This window comes from Eublepharis macularius, chromosome 9 (genome assembly GCF_028583425.1).
Source record: "Eublepharis macularius isolate TG4126 chromosome 9, MPM_Emac_v1.0, whole genome shotgun sequence".
Taxonomy (NCBI): domain Eukaryota; kingdom Metazoa; phylum Chordata; class Lepidosauria; order Squamata; family Eublepharidae; genus Eublepharis; species Eublepharis macularius.
Genome location: NC_072798.1, coordinates 72,662,465 through 72,681,193, shown reverse-complemented (window position 1 = coordinate 72,681,193; position 18,729 = coordinate 72,662,465). Strand labels below are relative to the sequence as shown.

General features: G+C 42.2%; 1 protein-coding gene across 27 annotated transcripts in view; it reads left to right on the top strand.

Annotated features, from left to right (window-relative positions):
• The window catches only part of NRCAM (neuronal cell adhesion molecule), a 103,669-nt gene that overhangs the window by 46,276 nt on the left and 38,664 nt on the right, over positions 1-18,729 (top strand). For 9 of the 27 annotated variants that reach the window (XM_054987984.1, XM_054987986.1, XM_054987975.1 and 6 more), the window contains one exon: positions 886-1,062. The exons of 2 other annotated variants lie outside the window; for them this stretch is intronic. In XM_054987984.1, the coding sequence (XP_054843959.1) occupies positions 886-1,062 (177 nt within the window). Of the gene's footprint in view, positions 1-885; positions 1,072-5,425; positions 5,440-7,606; positions 7,618-11,361; positions 11,387-18,584; positions 18,711-18,729 lie in introns of all 27 variants that reach the window. 16 more of the 27 variants (XM_054987981.1, XM_054987964.1, XM_054987974.1 and 13 more) reach the window with 6 other exon arrangements.

Below are 18,729 nucleotides of genomic sequence, written 5' to 3'. Positions count from 1 at the left end.
AATCGCAGGATTGTTGTGAGGATAAAAAGGAGGAGAGGACAACGATGTAAGCTGCTTTGGGTCCCCAACGGGGGGAAAAGGCAGGCTATAAATGATGTAAATAAGTAAACTTTGGAACTCTTAAGTTTCTGTACTTTAAAAGGCTGAAATATAACACATGAAGCATCCTCTAGAAAAATATTAAATTACACAACATTCATCTTTGGTGCTGATGACCAGCATGATGCTAAGGAGGAAAATACAAAAAACATACAGTAGGATAACATAATGTTCTGGGTATACTGAACATATTTCCCCCAAGCCCCTTTGGCAAGCAACGTGAATGACATGTCACAGAAATTCCTTATGCCGTTTTCCTGTGTACGGTGTTATAATAATTGAGAATGTGAATCTTGTATTAAATAACAAACAGTACTTGATGAAGTGGAATGAATCTTGACTCAAAACCGGTCCCTTATATAATATTTGTTTTATGACCAGAAGGGAAGACTGTCCTTTGTACAGTCCCTGAGCAATACTACACAGGCTGGGGAAGGGTGGCAGATCCATGGTCCCAGACAAGGGAGTCCAAGTCAGTTTCATGTGTGCTCTATCCCCAAGCCTCTTATTCCACTTTACAGCATGCATGGCAAGATGGCCCTGCTTAAAAACAGGGAATTTCCTTACTTACTTCATTTGTACACCCTCTTTCTCACAGCCTTATAACATAGAAAATATTAATTGGGGAGGATACAGCATATTTGACATTGTTATGTCAAAAAGTGAATAATTCTCTAAATGAATTAGAAAAGGAATGCAGATTCATAATAAAGATTCTGATTCATTGAATAACATAGTCCCGAATTAGGTATTAATTTTATTCTTTGTACTATCTTACAATGACAGTTAATAGCACACATGAATTAGGCCGCTTGGAAGAGATCAGTATTCCAGCCAATCAGACCACCATGATAATAAGCAACTTAAATTACAGCACTCGATACAAGTTTTACTTCTATGCAAAAACTTCAGTCGGATCTGGAAGTCAAATAACAGAGGAGGCAGTAACCATTATGGATGAAGGTAAGATGGGTATGTATAAAAAAGGATCCACTTAAATTTGAAAAATTGTCCAGATTTCCCATATAAATGTGATTGTACCTAGGAAGTGCTCTGATCTTTTAAAAAAGAAAAGTAGCAATTAATGTTCTTTAAAATGTCAGCAATATAATAAATAATAACTGTGCTTATATACCGCTCTTCTAGACAGATTAGTACCTCACCCAGAGCAGTAAACAAGCCAGTGTTACTATTATCCCTACAATACAGCTGGGGCTGAGAGGAGTGGCTTACCCAAGGCCACCTACTGAGCTCATGGCAAAAGTGGGATTTGAACCAGTAGCGTGCTGATTTGCAGCCGAACCACTTAACCACTGTGCTACAGCAGTTCTCCTAATATCCTAATGTTGAGAAATTGTTTACCAAAACAGGGAAGTTTGATATAAGACAATATGTCCATATAATTGCTTGCATCTACTTTTACCAAACAAAACTATGCCTTTGCTATTGTTACACAGCAAGGTCATAATTACAGATGGGCACGAACAGAAAAAAAAATGAACATGATGTTCGTTGTTCGTTGCCATCCACAAACAGGGACTCACGAACAACCACGAATATGTCCCTGTTCACGAACATGTTCGTGGTTGGCTGTTGGTGGGGGCCAGCAGGCTCTCCTCCAGCCATCATCCAAGTCAAGATCCCTACTGCACCACTCCCAGAAACCGGACCTGAGCAGGCACCAGGAAAGGTACCAATAATAAATAATAGCTTGGCCCCAGAGCCTGGCAGCAGCCCTGGAACTTGAAGGGGTAGACCCCTACCGCACTACTCTCAGAAACATTACCTGAGCAGGCAGCAGGAAAGGTACCAATAATAAATAATAGCTTGGCCCAGAGCCTGGAAGCAGCCCTGGAACTTGAAGGGGTAGATCCCTATCCCACCACACACAAAGAAAATTCAAGCTCCAATGCACTCTGTCTATCAAAATGCCAACAGCAACTGTCTCTCCCTCTCCACTGTCTGCAAACTAAGCCAGAGCTTGGAGCCCTCCTCCCCCCTGTTCTTTGCTCCCTTGTAACGAATTTGGAACACACTTGAAAGGAAGACCTGCCTATCAAGCTAAATTGGGCTTAGATTGGGGTTTCCAGGGCAACCAAAACAAAGGGAGAAGATTACACTTCCACAATAGTTAAGTACACACCAATACAAGGAAGTGTGCCAACACAGCTATTATTATTATTGCAGCACAAGTAAATTATACAATCAATATAATCAATATAAACACAACAGTTTCGATTCCATTCAATACAATGTGGCTGCAAACTTGTTCCAATAGAATGAGAGAGTCAAGTCCCATATATTAACGGGACCTCTTTATCACAGGCTGCAAACGGTGCCAATTGAAGTTAATCGGTGGCGTCCAAGATTTATGAGCTCCAAGGTTGTGTCGAAACTGTTGTGTTTATATTGATTATATTGATTGTATAATTTACTTGTGCTGCAATAATAATAATAGCTGTGTTGGCACACTTCCTTGTATTGGTGTTTCCAGGGCAACAGCAGGAGTTCAGACAGCGTTCAGACAATCCCTGCCTAAGTTGCCAAGGGAATTGATTGCAGGTTCCAGACTGTCTGGCTTGACGAACAGCAACAAACTAGGCTTGAAACGACCACCTGTTCGTTTAGAATGGGGCCTCACGAACTGCAGTGACACAAAATACATGATCCTATGATCATTTTAAACTAGATGCAGTGTAGCTGTGTATTATTTGAAAATGTTTGCCTCATTTCCAGCTATTTCTTAGTTCATATCCAAGTGGCCCTGATTTCGGAGAGTGGTACTATATATTCAGCATTTATAGTTCTCACATTCCACATGTGCTCTTAGGTGCTTCACTCAAAACTAGTCCCTGTCTAGTCTACTCAGTGGACCAGAACAGTCCCCATCATAGCTCTCTGAGTGAGAACAGGTGTGCCTTGATAGAAGAAATGCTTGTGCCTCCATTACTTCTAATGCTTCAAAAGTCATCCAGGGCCTAGAAAGCCCTTTGTATGCCTACCTTTTTGTTAATAGAATGGGGACTTGCCCACCCCAAGCTGGTGGCTACTCCAGTCAAGAGAGAACGTCACTACTTGTTGGGCAGCTGCCACAGAGGAGGGCTTATGAAGCCTCCGTGCCTCTTCAGTTGATCAGTAGTTGCAAGGGGGATTTCCAGAAATGCCCATTGTCACAAGGTTCTCATACAGCACACTGTATAAAGGGGAAGGGAGGCTACTGCTGAGGATGCTCAACTGTCTGCTCCAGGGAAGAGTCAGCAAGAGGAAAAGGAATTGGGTCATGTAAGCCCTCTCCACTTCTGCACTGAGGCCATGGGGCAGGACAGGGATGCACCAGCAGAATTGATCTCAGCAAGAAGAAAAGGCAGACATGCCAGCACTGGAACCCCCTCCCCACTAGGGCTAGAGCCAGATTATGAGGGGCTCTGAGCAGAGAATGTGTAAGGGCCCCCTTCCCTCTTCTGCCTTCCTCCAGAAACCTGTTCATACCTTCCTTCCTGCCCCTCACCCATGTACCCCCACCTTTTTGTATATCCTTCACATGTTTTCTCACAACCTCTCCCACCACTCATGCTCACATCGAACTGCACACTCTTCTCTCAGTGGCACTGGGCAGAGTGTGCAGCTGGGATGTGAACCACCTGTATACTCTTCCCTGGTAGTGCTTGGCAGCCCAGCCATCCTGGAGCACAGAAGCAGGAGCGCTTTGCTTGCAAGCAAGCTTGCAGGGGCAAGCAGAGGCGATATGCAAGTGGGGGGGGGGGTCAGTGGACCCTAGCAGATGGCCCACTTCAGAATATGCTAACACAGGCCCTGAACCTCTATCACCCCCCAACACTACATGTGTCGCACACAGTGTCACACAAAGAAAAGTAAAATAAGAACCAAACAAGACATTCTGTTTGTTTATTTAACTAAATATGTATGCCCCACCTACCTGTCCAAAAGAAGAAGGGGAAAGGATTATTTAATAATAGACAATGACAGGTTACCAAGGGTGAAAGAAAGATGTATTGTCGAAGGCTTTCACGGCCGGAGAACGATGGTTGTTGTGGGTTTTCCGGGCTGTATTGCCGTGGTCTTGGCATTGTAGTTCCTGACGTTTCGCCAGCAGCTGTGGCTGGCATCTTCAGAGGTGTAGCACCAAAAGACGTACACGTCTTTTGGTGCTACACCTCTGAAGATGCCAGCCACAGCTGCTGGCGAAACGTCAGGAACTACAATGCCAAGACCACGGCAATACAGCCCGGAAAACCCACAACAACCATCGGTGAAAGAAAGCTTTCTATAAATTGAACTTTTCTGGTATGGCATTTTGGTGGAAAGAAAACATCAGATGGAATTCAGTCTCCAGGAAATGGAATGAATATTGTACTTCTTCACCTTTTTCCTTTCCCAGAAGCCCCTGCCTCCCACCACCAATTCTAGCACTCAGAGTACAAGGACCCTCTTGAACAATGTGTCGTACAGTGTGAGGAGCTGTAGAAAGAAAGGAGAACTGGGGGAGAAATCACTACCATTCCACACAAGCAGAGTGTGGAATACTTGCATTTTGCTTTCACAAAAGTAACACATATTGTTCAGGAGGGCCCCCAGGCACCAAGCAGTGGCTTGTCAAGCAAAAAGGAAAGTTCTGAGGGAAGAAGAAAGAGAGGAAGATCTGCTTCCAACAAATTCTTTCAGTTCAGGGCATTTGAACCAACCCATTGTTACTATATAGAGTTATGAAGCTGAAATTGGTGAAGCAAAATGTTTTTGTAAAACTTTGCACATCTTCAATACTAAAGCAGTTTTTATTGTTCTTTAAAGTTATTTTGCATCTGCATATAATATCTGTTGATTGACAATTTGATAGTTCATGTATTTATCGTAAGATTAAATTAGGTATTCAATAAGGTTATTAAATTTTGAATATTAACAAGTATAAACAAACTACGTGCATGATTGTTAACAGAGGATTTTGCAATAACTGTTGAGTGTAAGTGGACATGTAATGCCTTATATCCTAGTTTAACTGCATGTATTGCATATTAATATTAATATGTACATTTATACTGTATATTGATATAAATGTCCCCTTTGCTGTAATATATAGTGCCCTTTTATTTTCCTCCATTAACACTGATATTCTTCCAAATAATATAGGTATGAGTAACGGTGAAATAAATCTTAGCATTGATTGTGTGACTTTTTTCAGTTCTGAATTTTTTGTTTCTAAATTTTTAAAATGTGGCTGCTAAAGAGAAGGAAAGATAGAGTTCCGTTTACTGAACTCTATTAGCTAATGTTAAGTAAAGCATTATGAGACACTCATGCATTTCTTTAGCATGGTACCTTCCCGTATAGATTCAAAAACCAGAAGTGAGCATACTTTCTTTCAGCTTATACATTTCAACATGAAGTGACCATCAGTTTACCAGGCTGCACTATAGGAAGGCGTATGTTTGTTTGTGTACGTTATATTTAGTCCGCCTTTCTCACTAAGACTCAAGGCAGATTATATCCCTCCCATATGGCTCAACCAGTCTTTTGGCTGCAGTGTAGCTGATGGGAGTTTGCAGAGACAGGCCATTTGTCCTGCATCCTCCTTTTTCAGGGTCCCTGACAGTGATACCTCTATCTCTGTTTGGAACAGACCAGGAAGAGACAGCTTCTCACAGGGGGTTCATAGCAGTGCCTCACACCTCTTGAACTTTTTGCATATGTCTACCCTCTTTATCAGAGTGAACACAGGATTCTGGAAATGAAGCCTTGGCAAATAATGTAAGCCAAGGAAATTGGTTTTATACTTGCATCATTATTTTGGCTCCCTTTAGCTGTTGTTTCACGGAATAATCTTAACATTATCTTCAGGTGGCTGGCAAATATACTGTCAGTATAATAGAAATTACCAGAAGGTATAAAAGTATTGTAGTTTGGAACATTGCAGAATTCTGATTGAATCTGAATTTCTGATTATTATTGTAATGAAATGCTTGAATAAAATACTAATTTAATAAAATAAAAACTCTAATACATTTCTTGTTCGAATAATTTTTGTAAAATCGGGGGGGGGGGGAGTTGCCATTTTTTCTACATATTTTTCATTGGTGGTTTTATTCATATTACATGCACAACAATGACTTTCCTTACAAATGGCAGACACTAACAAAAGGACATATGATATAATACTGTATGATCCAAGCCATTTTCTTTTATCATATATATGCAGAACTATGATGTTTGGATACCACATTGGTAGATTTATTATGTTCAGTGACTGCTGGTTGCTGAAATATTCCCTGCTATTCGTGGTCGTGCAGATGTGTAGTTCCATTTGTAGGCAGTTATTGCAATCCTAGAGCCCCGTGGCGCAGAGTGGTAAGCTGCAGTACTGCAGTCCAAGCTCTGCTCATGACCTGAGTTCGATCCTGACGGAAGCCAGGTTCAGGTAGCCGGCTCAAGGTTGACTCAGCCTTCCATCCTTCCGAGGTTGGTAAAATGAGTACCCAGTTGCCGGGGAGTAAAGTGTAGATGACTGGGGAAGGCAATGGCAAACCACCCCATTAAAAGTCTGCCAAGAAAACGTCGTGATGTGACGTCCCCCCGTGGGTCAGTAATGACTCAGTGCTTGCACAGGGGACTACCTTTACCTTTACCTATTCATGGTCATGCAGATGTGTAGTTCCATTTGTAGGCAGTTATGGCAATCTTATGAAAGAAGATGGCAGCATTCTGTTCTGATCTGTGCAGAAAAGAATATCCTTTACTAAAATAGATTATTGTCAGCCCAACTTAATATTTTTGCCTATTTATCTGAATTTTTTTCACTTGGCTAATGAGAAGCTCTTTGGATTTATTAACTAAAACTGAAATATTATTAGCATGTCATGGTTCACATAATCATTTTGGAATTTTCTATTTTTCAGCTCCTTTATGGTTATCATATGTACTAAACTGTACAGAAAACTGAAATAACTTGCTAATACTGGACTACTGAGGGAAGGATCCCGAAATCTAGATTTTCCAAAATAAGTATCTTTTTGTATCTGAGCCTGCAGTTTCTGTGTGCATAGCTTCATACAGTGAATGCCATTGCACAAATAAGATTATTGGTACAATTAATTATGTATTGTACCTTGCAAACTGTTACTTTTTGGAAACAGCAATTAATGTTCAGAAAGCCCAGAAAACTAGTTTTCATTCATACTTTTGTCTTCTTTAAAAAAACAAACCTGTGATATTCAGTTGTTGTTGTTTGCTGTAGGTTTTACACATCTGCTGTAGTACTGAAAGGTATCTCTTTGTCAGTATACAAGTAATGCAGTCCCAAGCAGATTTATACTCTTTTAAGCCCACTGACTTCCACAAACTTAGACTGGTGTAAGTCTGTTTAGAATTGCACTGCAAGTTCCATATGTTTGGGTGACAAGAAGTTCCAAGTTGTTGACAATGTTGTTCTAATGAGCAGAAGTTTTTTTTAACAAAGTAAATATTAATAACCACTAAGTGTGCTCATTCCTGGCAGCAGGAATCTTGGTACTGCTGACAATTGGGCCCTGATTTATCTAAAGTTAATATTCAAAGCAAGTTAACTGTAACCAATTTGTTCAAATGGCTTGGATGGGACTTTACAGTAGAGATGGACACGAAATAGGAAAAATGAAACAAGTGTTTTGTGTTTCGTTGCATTCCATGAATCATGAACTTTCATGAAATTGTCCTGTTCTGTGAAACAATTTGTTAGTTTTGTGATTCGTCAGAACCCAGGGCACTTCAATGGCCCCCTTCATACCCAGAGATACCAAACTCACAGGGAGACTTCAGCAGGTTGTCCTCCACCCACTCTCACCCAATAAGCCAGCAAGAACAAATGCTCTAAAGAATATAAGCAAAGAAAATTAAAGGGAAAAAAGGCAGGCCTCCGTCAAGCTAGGCCCCAGAGCCAGGCAATGCCCTGAGAGTGGGGTTGGGTGGGATGGAGGGAAGAAGGCACCTTCACCCAAGACCTTCCCAGCAAGGCCAAGAGCTGAAAAAAAGAAAGAGGCTTTTCGGTCTCTTAAAGCAGCAGCAAATCCAGCAAAAAGCTCCCAATTCCACTCTCTCACTCCAAATCCCAGCAACAGGTCCTCCCTCTCCCTCTGTCTACTGGAACTGAAAAGCATGAGGGAGAGAGCTGTGCCTTATATAAGAAATGCTCACATAGAGCAGAACAGGAGGTCTCTGGTTGGCAGACAGACCTGCCTAACAGGGTTCAGAGGGATGGGATTGGTGTTCCCATGGCTACAGAAGGCCCATCTTCTCAGTTGCCTAGGGGATTAACCCCCCTGCTCCTTGCTGTATAGGACAGAATGGAAGCTCTCCAGTTGGCAGGGAGAGTTGCCTATCAAGGTTATGTGGGCTAAGATTGGGGTTTCCAACAGCAACTAAAGGTCTGCAGACATTCCAGGCCTATGTTGCCTAGGGAATCAATGGATCAGCACTAGCCTGTCTGCCATCATGAATCATTCACAAATCGAACGAATTGGCCCCCAAAGTCGTGAATTTCATGAAAACCGTGGCCCTACGAAACGCATTTTGCAAAACACGAATCGGCCAGATTCATCATGAAATTTGATTCGTATTTCGATTTGTGCCCATGTCTACTTTACAGTACAAACCTATGAATGTTTACTCAGAAATAAGTCCTACTTTATTCCCTAGAGTTTACTCCTACGTAAGCATGAATAGAATTGTAGTCAGAATTAATGTTTGTTTGACTTGAGCCATGGTTTTCTGGCTTCCAGCCATCAGTGTACAATTACCATGATGTTTTAACTTTTAGAATGTACAAAACAGTGAAGTATAGGGCACTGTTCAGTTTCTTCCATAGCCATTGGAACTACCAAGACAATTAGAAGAAATAAAGCATATTAATAAAGTGCTTCAGAAAGGGTTCTTGAAATTAAAAATGTAGTTCTGAACAAAGAACATACAGTAACCAAATTTAACTATGTTGATGTGAAGTGCCAGAGAGTATTTTAAGAAGAAAATTTATTATGGATATTCTTGACCACTTTAGTCTGAAGTTTTTCTTATAAAACCACCTACAAATGTGATGAAGCAATGCACCTCATCTCTGATGTCCTGTAAACATTAGTAACAGAAGTATCTTTATAATCTTACAAATATGTCCTTGAAGAGGGTGTTTTTGCATTTATTTTTTTCAATGATGTATATGATATTCTTATAGATATTTCAGATGGTACTAGTCAGAGTCAGTAGGAAATGTCAGCTATCTTTAATTATAGTTGGCATGGATTGTTATATGCTGTAAATATATAATGCTGCAGATACAAAGACAATTTATTATCAGCGTTAGGGAAATCCATACTGTGTGCTGGGTGTATCAAGTTTTGTTCTTAAAAATTTTGCTCTATTTGCCAAAATTTCCTTCTGTTGTTTAAAGCTTTTCTGAATTTCTGCCAAATTTGCCATTTCCTGGCAGGAAAGGTATTGTAGCAGGAGTAATGGAACAATTAAATGAATAAAAGAAGGAAGGAATAAGTAACATATACCCATATAATAAAATAAAGAGATATACCATATAATTAAGCAAATTCTTCATAAGTTTCAGAAACAAATGACAATTATAAAATGCAGTGGAATGGCATGGAAATCGTGTCAGCAGGAGGATTTAAGAACTTTTGCTGTATGCTGATTGGCAGTTTGCTTATTTGTAGTATTGTGCAATTCAGATTTGGTATTCAGTAAAAATTACCGAATTTCACTTTGTTTATTTGCTTATTTGTAGTTTGCTTATTTGCAGTGATGTGCAATGCAGGTTCGGTATTTAGTAAAAATTACCGAATTTCACTTGATTTGGTAAGATTAATCTATATAACTGAATTTAAGTTTATCAAATTTGTTCGGTAAAATTAAGTACAATTCAGAAGCATGGTAGCACTGTTCCTTGCTGTTTCTTTGCTAAAGACAAGCAAAGAAACACTGCTTCCCGACTTTTTTACCAGATGGGAGGTGGGAAAGGGGAGGGGGAATCAGTGGCAGAAGGGGGAATTAGAGTGAATTCCTGGCTGCTGCCTGGTTTGAGAGTTGTGAGGAGGAGTTTGTCCTGGTATCTAGGAGGTAGGGGGCGGGGAGGCAAAAGGCTTTTTTTTAGTTTGCATTTTAAAACCCACTTTTAGTTTTTAGTTTGCATTTTAACTAACCCCCCCCTGCACTTTTTTGGTGCGGGGGGGTTTGGTTGGGATTTGGTTGGGGGGCTCTGATTTCTGGCTTTTGAAGTTGGCTATATTTAATGTTCATTTTGCCGCTTATTCTTCTGGGAGAAGGGTTGTTTTATCCTGTTGTGAGTAATTTCTTAGGAGTTTCATTGTTCATCTTCGTTCTTCTGTGCAGCCCCACATGGGACTGTGCATGCTCAGGCCAGCCAATGGAGAATTCTACAATGCTTTCTAGAGCTCCAAAGGGGCCGTTGCACATGAGCCTCACAGCAGCCGTTCCTGCCTAAACAGCCACATGATCCAACGGCGAGCAACGGCCCCTTCCCTCAGTTCTCTTCTTGCTGCCGCTTGAGGAGGAACTTTGCTTTTGAGCTCCGTGCGCATTTGCGCACTTCTGGAGACTACTTTGTTTTTTTCTGACTTCAAACTGTTGTGATGACCATTTCTTGGATTCTGAATTGGATTGGACATTGTTGGTGTGTATTCACCTGGGCTGTTTGACGACTTTTTTTTGTGGACTTGCCCCTCAGTCTATTGATTGCCTCGGTACATCTTCCAAGGTGCTTTTCAAGCACTGTACTCAGTGTAATACGAAGATGACACAGACTGATGCCCATGAACTCTGCCTGTTTTGTTTGGGAGAGGGGCATAATGTGACAGCATGTAAGATCTGCCAGAAACTGGGCAAGTCCAGTTTCAGCGGCTGCCGGGCAACAATCCAGAGCTTGTTCCGTAGTCTTGTCCAGGTCGGTTCCGCCATCGGATCCGATACGTAAGGCGTCGAGTTCAGTGAGATTGACTCCGACGTTGGATCCATCAGGGAGACCACCGAGTTTGGCAAAATCAGTTCCGGTCTCGGATCCAGGTGGAAAAAGTTCAAAGCGCAATTTGAAGTCAAGGTCGGCATTGGAACCACCGGCCAAGAAGCCTAAGAAGACGAAGCACTCTTCTTGAGAGGATAAGGATTCAGCCCATCGCTCTCAGTCACCGAGGCCGGCACCACCGAGGATGTTATATTGGTGATGCCTCGCACCCCGTCACCACATTTGAACTTTCCGAGCCATTCAATGTTGGAAGGGGAGATTGTAGAACCGAGGGGAGGTCAGAATCGAGATGGAGGTCTCAGACCATTGAAACTGAGACTGAGCATTCACCCTGCTATGACCGGGATGTACTAGTTGAGTCCTTTCCATGTTGGGCTCGTCGGTGCTCTAGCTCATCAATGCAATCTCATCGGAGTCGGCATGTCTCAAGAGAGAGAACCGCATCAGAACCGAGAGGACCTCTTTTGACCCAGCATCACCATGCTTGCTGTGTCTCGGTTCCATATCAGCAGCAGTTGCAACATGATTATGCATACTCAAGGCTGTCGGGTTCGAAGGAGCATAGGTGGTTGCCCCCTCCTTTTCCTGACACATCTTTGGTATCGGAGGAAGGAGATGTTGGGATGGACCACTCTGATGTCGGATCCGAGTCCTTTTCAGATCCTTCTCCTGACAAGAATGTAGGTCCAAGTGCTAGTTCACTATTTGAAGATCTTTGATTGTATTCTGAGCAGATGTCTCAAATGGCTAAAGTGTTGAACATCGACATGTCATCAGCTACCATGAGAACAAAGGATAAACTGCTCTGTCAGATATATGGTGATGCTCCTGCAGTGGTAGGATTCCTGATGCTAGAAGGATTGGAGGAAATTGTGCACAAGGTGTGGAAGAACCCAGCTGACTTACCTGCTACATCAGAGAGAGTGGAGCAGATGTATAAAGTTAAGTAGGACACCTGGCAGGCACTAATAAAGCACCCACGTCCATCCTCGCTGGTTGCGGAGGAGATTCAGCACCATAAGGCAGGTTCTCATTCTGTCCCTCCTGACAAGGAGAGCAAGAAACTGGATGCACTGGGCAGACGGCAGTACACAGTTTCCACTTTAAACATGCGTATTGCCAACTATCAGACAATAATGCCTGGGTACCAGCTATATCTCTGGGAGAAGCTGCCATTGTATATTTCTGATCTACCAGAGGATAAGAAGGCAATAGTATTGTTGCTCCAGACAGAAGGGGTACGATTATCTAAGCAACAAACAAATGCAGGTAGCCATACAATGGATATGTCAGCTAGAGGTATGGCGAGTGCAGTACTTCTGAGACGGAATGCCTGGCTATGTTCCACAGCCCTTCCTGTTGAGACAAGGGTGAAGATTGAAAGTTTGCCGTTTGAGGGAGATCAACTATTCTCTTAAATAACAGATGAGGCCCTGAAAAAGAAGAAAGAGAACAGGCAGATGGCAAAGTCTTTGGAGGTGACGGCATTTGATAGGTCATCCTACAAGCCCAGGTATTTCCCCAGGCACACCCCATACCACTATTATGGGAAGACTCAGCAGCATCGGTACTTCCAGAACCAGCCCCAGAGACAGTATCCTGCCTCTCAGCAATCAAGGAGACATAGGCAGTACAAGCCTCATTCGTCCCATGGTCCTGCTCATCAGAAAGATCCTCAGGGCCCTGTAAAACAGTTCTGAAGGGAGCAAGCGTACTCTAGTCCTTTGTTTGGAGACCGATTGCCACCTTTCCTTCCTGAATGGGAGTCCATAACGACTGATGTTTGGGTCCTAACCATTGTGGACAGTGGATATGGACTAGAGTTTGCCGAACTACCTAAATATGTTTTGCCAGCGATAGCAGTTAATAATATATTACCCAAGTTGGAAGGGGAAATTCATGCTCTTGGCCAAGGGGGCTATTGAAGAAGTAAAGGCTGATAAGTTAAGACCAGGTTTCTTTTCACATATCTTCTTGGTTCCAAAGAAGGATGGGGGTTTACTCCCTATCTTAGATTTAAGAGATCTCAACGTTTTTCTTAGAGTTTCAAAATTCAAAATGGTTACACTACCCATTGTCTTTTCTTTACTAAAACACAGGGATTGGTTCGCGGTCCCTGATCTTAAGGACGCATATTTTCACATTGCAATAAGGAAGGAGCACAGGAAATATCTGGGGTTTGTGTACCATAACAGGGTGTTCCAGTATAGGGTACTTCCCTTTGGTCTCTCTACAGCGCCTAGGGTTTTCACAAAATGTATGGCACCTGTTGTGGCCTTTCTGAGAGAGCAGGGGTGTACAGTTTTTTTCTATTTAGATGACTGGTTGGTGGTAGCACCCACTAGGGAAAAATTAGTATATGACGTTGACAGGGTATTGCAAACCTGTCGGAGGTTAGGCCTTCTTATAAATGCTGACAAGTCTAAGCTGGAGCCCAACCAAAGAGTGTCCTACATTGGAGCAGTGATAGACTCCGCCGTTGCAAGAGGTCTTCTACCACAGGAGAGGGTGAGGTCGATTAAATCCTTGTTTTCACTTCTGACTAGAAACCGTTTTCAGCCAGTACGTACCATACAGCGCCTGTTGGGGTACATGGTGTCTACTACGTCTGTAGTGCCCTTTGCCAGACTGCGGATGAGACCGCTACAGAACTGGTTTGTTAGAAAATATAAGCCCTCTAAGCATGCACCTTCAGTGTGGTTTTCAGTACCACGAGGGGTTATCTGTTCTTTGGGTGGATGATCATAACCTGTTTAAAGGAATGGTCTTTGGCTATACTCATCATGACGTTGTTTTAACAACAGATGCCTCCCTATCGGGTTAGGGTGCACACTGTAATGGTATGTTGGTTCAGGGTAGTTGGTCTGAAAAGTAGTCAGGGTTATACATTAACCTATTGGAATTGAGAGCTATACAATTTGCACTTGTTTCACTTGCAGGCTTTCTACGAAACAAGACTGTATTGGTACAGATGGACAACACTACTGCAATGTATTATATTAATCGTCAAGGTGGTACTGCATCCCTAAAACTCTGCAACAAAGCTGTGACTTTATGGCACTGGGAAATTGCAAACAATGTTCAGGCAATCCACATTGCAGGGACAGACAATGTAAAAGCAGATGTGCTCAGTAGGGTCATTGTGTCAAATCATGAGTGGGAGTTGAACAACAAATGTCTGTACCCTATTTTAGACCAGTGGGGTACACCGGAGATAGATGTGTTTGCGACAGCAAACAATGCAAAAACAAGGGTGTTTTGCTCCAGGGCAGGAAGCAACACTCTGTCCATTGGGGATGCATTCCAGGTCCTGTGGACAGCCGGTCTTCATTATATGTTTCCCCCAATTCCTCCCTTAACAAAGGTCTTGTGCAAAATAGAGAAGGAGAACACGAATTGCATATTGATAGCACCATTCTGGCCCAGGCAGGTGTGGTTACCCAAACTTCTACAGCTGTCCAAACAGATGTATGTCAGGTTGCCCAAATGGCACGATTTGCTGAGCAATGGGAGGCTATTTCACCACAACCCAGACAGTTTACATCTGACAGCGTGGCGAATTGCTCTCGCCACTAGAATGCTTGGCTCAGGTTCAGGAGGTCCTTCTAAATGCTAGGAGGCCTTCAATGAGAAAGTCTTATTCAGCCAAATGGGCTAAGTTTTTAGCTTGGACGACACTTAAGGGGGTGTCAGCTGTGTCATGTCCTTTAAATTTCATATTTGATTATTTATGTGACTTAAAGTCAACTGGGCTGAGTGTGACTTCGCTGAAAGTACATTTGGCAGCTATCTCATCAGTGCACCAAGGGCGCTCTGTTTTTTCTCATTCGAGTTCACGCCAGTTCATGGGGAAGAGGTGGGAATGTGTAATCTTTACCCACCAGTGACATTGCCTCTCCCTCAGTGGTCATTGTCGCTGGTATTAGCTTGGCTGATGTTATCACCCTTTGCGCCATTGGCTACTTGTCCCCTGTATGTTTTATCTTACAAAGTGGCATTTCTAGTGGCTGTCACTTCTGCTAGGAGAGTCAGTGAGTTGGCAGCGCTCAGGGTTGACCCTCCTTTCCTGAAGTTTCACCCTAATAAAGTGGTGCTTAGGCCTAGCTTGCAGTTCTTGCCAAAGGTAGTAAGTGCTTTCCATTTGTTGCAGGAAATTTCCCTCCCAGTATTTTTCTGGAACCCAGTGTCTAAAGGGGAAAGAGCTTTGCACACTTGATTTGAAAAGGGCTTTAGCCTTTTATTTAGATAGGACAAAATCCTTTAGAGACACTACACATCTGTTGGTTTGCTTTGGGGGTGTGAATAAGGGGAAGAAGGTGTCTGCACAGACAATTTCCCAATGGGTTGTGCTTGCCATTGAAAAAGCATACAATATGGATGGGATATCATGTCCTTTGAAAGTAAAAGCCCATTCCACAAAGTCACAGGCAGCGTCTTAAGCTCTGATTCGAGGTGTCCCCTTTCTACAGATCTATAAAGCAGCAACTTGGGCTTCCACTGACACTTTTGTAAAGCATTATGCGATGGATGTGAATGCGAATCAGGACATGACGGTTGTGAGATCCATCTTGCACTCTCTCTTTACTTAAAAAAGAAAGAGGTGTGAAAGAAGAGTAGGGAGGTTTGAGAAGAGGTTTAAGTTGAAACTCTTAAGTGTTAATTGGTTCAAGGGTTGCCAATATGGCCTGAAGTTTACAATTTTATTCCTGCACTTATGGTTGTGCTGTTTTTCACTTTGTTTAATAAATTTGAGTTGGAGATTCACCCTGCCTCCGTGTGGTGTATAGCTTGGTAATCTCCCATGTGGGGCTGCACAGAAGAACGAACATGAAAACGGTTTCACTCACCTGTAACTTCTGTTCATCAAGTTCTGTGCAGACACACATGCCCTCCCTCCTACCCTCGTTGGTCTGGTGATGAGTCGCGGCGGCGTGTGGGAGAACTGAGGGAAGGGGCCGTTGCTCGCCGTTGGATCACGTGACCGTTTAGGCGGGAATGGTTGCTGTGAGGCTTGTGAGCAACGGCCCCTTTGGAGCTTTAGAAAGCATTGTAGAATTCTCCGTTGGCTGGCCTGCACATGTGCAGTCCCATGTGTGTCTGCACAGAAGAACTCAATGAACAGAAGTTACAGGTGAGTGAAACCCTGTTTTCTTGTTAATTTTATTAAATTCACTTCTTCTGTGAGTGGAAGTTTCCCCTGTTGTTGGGTTTTCTTTACCAAAGTTTGGTTGGTATTTTTTGCTGGGTCCTGTTTTTTGTTGGCATAGAAGTTTGATTTGGTCACATGTTCAATTGTTGTTGGTTGTTTTTCTTCTGGGGAGGGGATGTTTGTTGGAGTGCTAGGTTCAGTTTGTTAACCTAGTGGTATTTGGGTGTACTTTTTGGGTATCCTGAGAGATTGTGAAGTGTGAACTTTTAAAAAGTGTTTTTGAGACAGGCTAGTTGTAAGTTTTCCCCATAGGGAATAATGGAGATTGGAGGTGGCTGGGGGCACCTTCTTTGCGGGACTATAAAATTCCCCTCCCCATGGTTCAATCTTCATGAACTAGGAGGCAGCATTAGAGGACGGTTAGGAGTAGGTCCTCTGCTAATTTGGTGGATTTTGCTTTCAAAATGCCACTCCTAGCATCCTGGATAGAACCCATAGTTTTCCCAGTAGAGAATAAAAGAGATTGGAGGTGTCTGAGGGCATCTTCATTGGGGGCCATAAAATGGCTCCCCAGGGTCCAATCTTTATGAAACTTGAGGAGTTGTTAGAAGACAGTTAGGAGTAGGTCTGCAAATTTGGTGAAATTTGATCCAAAAATGACACACACACCTTCCAGGCCACCTGAAATTTCCAAACTCAGTTTCCCATAGGAAACAATGGCTGAATTTTACCGAACTTGCTCTGTATTATTGAACCAAACTGAAGAATAAATTTGGTATTCCCCAAATTCTTAATTTTTTTTCTAGTTCGGTATTGGCGAAACTGAATCAACCAATTTTTTTTCCAGTGCACACCCCTACTTATTTGCACAGGTGTTCATATCAATATGGGCAGAATTCATACAGCACTGTCCCTTCTTGTTTTAAAGTTCCTTTTCCTGCTGTGGCATTGAGGGGAATATCCCTTATTTGGGGTTTGTGGTTAAGTGTTAAATGATGTTAATTCGATAGGCCTGCCTCATTCCAAGTCAGGAAAGAATGACAGCTAGACAAGGCAAATAAGTTCCATTTAATTAACAATGAAATTGATTACATGTGAACTTCCCATCAACTTGGAGCTTAAGACTGGGGAGTCCTTGTCTACCTATGCCACTCAGAGAGATTCAGTTAATTTCTTCAAAGCTCTCCCACCAATGAAGCAAAAGTCTATTATGGATAGGTTGGAGCAATTGAGGACTAAACTCTTGGAGATGAAGGACCACAGCCATGCTCCCATACCCCTTAGTCCCACTTTAATTGTAGCTTGCCCAAAGATCCCTTTATCAGTCCAAACATCAGTAGATTCTGCTAAGCTACTATATAAGGCTCTTAGTGACAACCACCTGCCCCATATAAAGAGCTTGTGTTTGCCCAACTTCAAAAAAACCCTCTGGATCCCCCGTGGAAAGGTTTTTTATTGTTACTTAAAAGATCATGAGTTTGGTACAGTGGAGCTGCTCCAGTAGGCCCCACAGAGCACTCCAATATGTGCACTGAGGCCAAAGTTATTTGGATTGGGTGGAGAATGATTAGTGATTAATTATCATTTCAAGGTAGATTGTACTTGTTCCTCTTTCGATTTGGTAACTCACTCATTTGTATCTAGCTAAAAATGTTTAAAAGAACTTGCATGACTGTATGTTTATGTATGTGTTGTTCTACTTAACAGGTAAGATGGCAATGTGTGCTTGCAAACGTTTTCACTGTGCAAAATATTTTTACTCTTTATTTTTCTTCTTTCCTGCTTTCTCTGATGAAGGATATTCAGAGAACCCGTTTGAAACCTCCCGTATAATGCATCCCGTCCATCCAACATTTTATAAGGGTATTGCTCTTTATTTTATCAATTTAAAGCACCGTGGAAACATCTGAAAAGCAATCTTTTACAGAAATGAAATTGTGGAATTTGCAAAATAGTATGAAACATGATGTTATATGCTTGTCATAATATTCTTTTGCTGTTTCGAATAATCTAGCGCATTTCAGAGCTTTTCCTTTTAAAATTAGTAGTAAAGATCATAAGCACACAGCCTGACCCTATGCCTGTTTACCTATATTTTAGTTGTACTCTGAGGACTGCATAGGATTCTTTGTAATGTGTGCTTGCTTCTCTTACAATGCCTGCAAACCTGTAGCCACTAATTTCCCATGATGAAAACAAGCATATTATTGTATTTTATAAGATTCAGATTAGTAAAGTAGATAAAGTTGAATTTTGTTAATACGTGAAGATGCAATTTCATATTTTGCTCTTTTTTTCTTGTGTGTTCAGTGCAACCAGTTTATCCAAGGATCAGAAATGTTACTGCAGCTGCTGCTGAGACCTATGCCAATGTCAGTTGGGAGTATGAGGGTCCAGATCATGAGAACATATATGTTGAATATGGTGTGGCAGGCAGTAAGAAGATATTTCATTG